General features: G+C 40.0%; 1 protein-coding gene across 4 annotated transcripts in view; it reads left to right on the forward strand.

The window, feature by feature from the left end:
- The window catches only part of mtmr4 (myotubularin related protein 4), a 58,810-nt gene extending 56,641 nt beyond the window's left edge, over window positions 1–2,169 (forward strand). For 3 of the 4 annotated variants that reach the window (XM_015383677.1, XM_015383676.1, XM_015383675.1), the window contains one exon: window positions 556–733. In XM_015383677.1, coding sequence (XP_015239163.1) covers window positions 556–733 — 178 coding nt within the window. Of the gene's footprint in view, window positions 1–555 lie in introns of all 4 variants that reach the window. The other variant, XM_015383674.1, reaches the window with a different exon arrangement.
- The last annotated feature ends 1,327 nt before the right edge of the window (window positions 2,170–3,496 follow it).

Below are 3,496 nucleotides of genomic sequence, written 5' to 3' on the forward strand. Positions count from 1 at the left end.
TTTTTTTTAAATAACTTTTTATAATCTGTCCAAGTCAAATGTGGGAAATTATTTAAATTTCTGTATAGCCCAGAGACAAAGGTGTAAAAAAATCTGCACAGATCCGCCCACCCCAGTGGGAGCCTCCATACTAAGTCAGTCTGACATGGAAACAAAATTGGATCTGAGATTAAAAAGTCGTACGCCATCAGTGTGTTTCAGACTTTATTCTGAACCCATCGACTTCACTGAAACATCTGGATCCTTCAACATGGAAGCTAGAATGAGATTAAAGGCAATCCTGGAAGAAAGCCTGTTTCTCTGCATCGTTAACCCTCCAGCATCGTTAACCCTCCAGCAGAACAACCATATTAGAGCTACTACCAAATGGCTTAAAGCGATGCATATCTGTTTTTGTTTGAACGGCCTAGTCAAAGCCCAAAGAATTCAGATTCTAATTGTTTAGAGCAATTTAAAAAAGTTAGAATAAATGTAGTTCTTGTAGTGAGAAGGTTTCTATAAATTATTAACTTAATATAATAATGCTTATATAAAAATCTTTTTGTTTTCTTACAGGAACTGTGGTAATGTGTTCTGTAAAGACTGTTGTCACCTGAAGCTGCCCATCCCAGACCAGCAGCTGTACGACCCGGTGTTGGTGTGCAACACCTGCCACGACCTGCTCCTGGAGTCCCGCACCCGCGAGATCCGCAGCCAGCAGCTGAAGAAGGCCATTGCCACGGCGTCCAGCTGAGAGAGGCGCGGCGACGCGCGGCCCACCTCTGCTCTGTCCTGCTCGTTTCCGACCGACGAGCAGAGCGACCCGTTGGCAACTTCGACATGCTGTCGTTTTGGCTGCGAGGGGGTTCGGTGAGCGACGAGGAGGAGACGTGTCCTCTGTGGGGAAACGTGGATGCACTTGAGACTAGAAGGTGATTGGATGAAGCAGGTTAGCGGAGGTGGAGTTGATGCTGTTTAGATATTTTTCAGCCTGGAGTGCTGCAGCGTCCCGCGGCCCAGTCCTCTGACGGCGTCCCGTCTCTGTCCACCCACCTTTTGTCCTGAAAGAACAGCGGCACCATTCTGGCAGACAGTCTCGCTCTTCAAAAGGACAATCGCTCAACCTTCATGTGTCGGGAACTCTCCACACGCCACTGGAGGCGACTTCGAAAGAGGAAAAAAAAGAAATGCTGCTACAGTATTTAAGTCTAATTTTGTATTTTTATTTTGTGCACTACTAGCTGTTGTGTATTTGAGGGAGACCAAACTTGAGCATAAGGGAGAAACCTGCTGTTTACTTTGCTAAATGCATCTTATTCCTTTAGAGCCAGAATGTAAGTGTGCTGGGAAGACTGGATGGATCTCCCTTTTCCCCGCTGGACTCATTTAAACGTTCGCTGCTGCAACATGTGCTTTGACCTCTGCGTACGCACAGTCGACGTGGTTCCGTCTCCGTCGTCGCTTCGCTCCACTGCGGCCATGTTATCACACCAGGCTGATGAAGACGGCTGCTTGTTTTGGTGAAGTGGTTGCTGAGAGGAGTCGGGATGGGAGATTTTTAAAGGTGCTGGTGGATTTCTGCGACGTTTCCCAGGGAATCTCTAAAGGTTTGAGCTGAGACTCTCGTCTGAACATCTCAGTGTCCTCGTGAAGCTTGATGTCCATCATATTGTGAACTGGCAGAAGACTGAACAGAACACTCAGATTTCTTTTTGTTTTTTGTCCCCCTTCAGAAAAAAAGTGTTTTGTGTCTACTGGTTGTTTCTTGAATCAATAGTGCCATATTTGGTTTTGTCTACTTTAAAAGCCTTTTTTTTTTTCTTTTGTCTAAAAAGCAGCAGGTTTCTAATCGGCCACGCCTGTGTTTGATTTATTGGTGCAAATATTTAGCTGCTCAGTAACACTGATTCCAATTAAGATTAACAAATTGAGTTAGACAAAGACAACGATGGGATATAACTGAATTAGTAAAACTCTGAGCTTAACCATTGTGTAATGCTTGGGATGTTTTTTTTTCTTGTTTTTTTTTATGCACGATAAAGTGGAAATTTTTCAAGACCAGATCAAAAATGTAACAAACTGTTATCCGATCAGTAGTGGTGGCTAAAACCCGTTATCTAATAATTGTTGTAAAGAAAATGCACTGTAAAACTGAAATCCCATTAGTTCAAATAAACCATCATATGAAATACCGGCTTCCTGTCCCCAAATCACTGACTCCTCTACACCACCTGCCTGGGAATGAACCTCCTAACACCTATTTATACCGATTATAAACCCTTTGCTGCATTGAGTGTGCAGCTAGGAACCTTTGACAAGCTCTCGTTTCCATTACAACTGGTCCCTGACCTTATATGTTATCAATGATGGCTATAAATGTCGTCTCAAATTTATAATATACCTGCATTTTTATCCATTTTTGAACTACAGTAATAGCAAATTTCAATTTGGCATCTACTTAAAGGCATTTTTTTAAAGTGTTTAAAATTAGGGCTGCAAATAACGACTATTTGCAAATCGATTTATCTGACGATTTTTTTCTATTAATGACCGGACAGCCAAAAGAAGATTTTTTTACGAAATTAAACCAAGTTAAAATAAAACTTTTCTACTTTGGGTGTTCTGGATTGAACATATTGCAAAATGTTAATCTGTTTTTTAGAATCTTGGTATAATTACTGCTCTAAGTGGGTCACTGTCAGCTAAATTCATGTTTTACAGTCTCCATAGTAGTCTATAGTCTTAGTTCGATTTTCACAATCTGACTGTTTCAGTCCTAAGTAAAACAATAATGCAGTGTTTGAATTCAAAACTGAGACGATATGGCAACGTTATTGTAAAAAAATAAATAAATAAATAAAATACTGGAAATAAAAGGCAAATTACAATCAGGTCCAAAGCTAAACAGAACATTTACATCAAGATGTTTCTTTTTGGTTTCGTTTTTTTTAACAAGGGGTCTCCCAGTGACGAGCTTAAAACAATCAGAAAGATCCAGAGCAGTCTGGCAGTAAAGATGGTGTGAAAAAATGCATCTTTCAACAGTTAAGCAGGTAAAAGCTTCCTGCTCCGATGGGCTTAGCAACGTCTGACGGAGGAAATGGAGACGAGAACAGCTGAACGCTGCAGTGTGGTAAACTGTAACCGCCTGAAATTATAGCTTAGTTAATCTTTGTCATTTCTGTTTTGGTAACGGACACCAATAAAAAACTAAAAGTGTTTAATTTTTTTTTTCATTTGTAAAAATCGAAAGAAATTGATATGCAGTTTCTTTGTCAAAAAGGGATGGGCGAAATTTAGAAAGTATATTCTGAGTTAATAAATTAACCACAGCTAATAAATTATATTAATATTAAGAAAAAATTGGCCTTTTTAAAATTTTTATTTATTTTACATGGAACTCTGGGACCCGGATATTGCACTGAATTTTGGGAAAGACACCCTCAGAATAACAGTCTTTGAATGGGAAAAAGCTAACTTTTTTTGGAAGATCCCTGGAATGTTTTCACTTATTTCA

Source organism: Cyprinodon variegatus, unplaced genomic scaffold, assembly GCF_000732505.1.
Source record: "Cyprinodon variegatus isolate N-32 unplaced genomic scaffold, C_variegatus-1.0 Scaffold291, whole genome shotgun sequence".
Classification (NCBI taxonomy): Eukaryota; Metazoa; Chordata; class Actinopteri; order Cyprinodontiformes; family Cyprinodontidae; genus Cyprinodon; species Cyprinodon variegatus.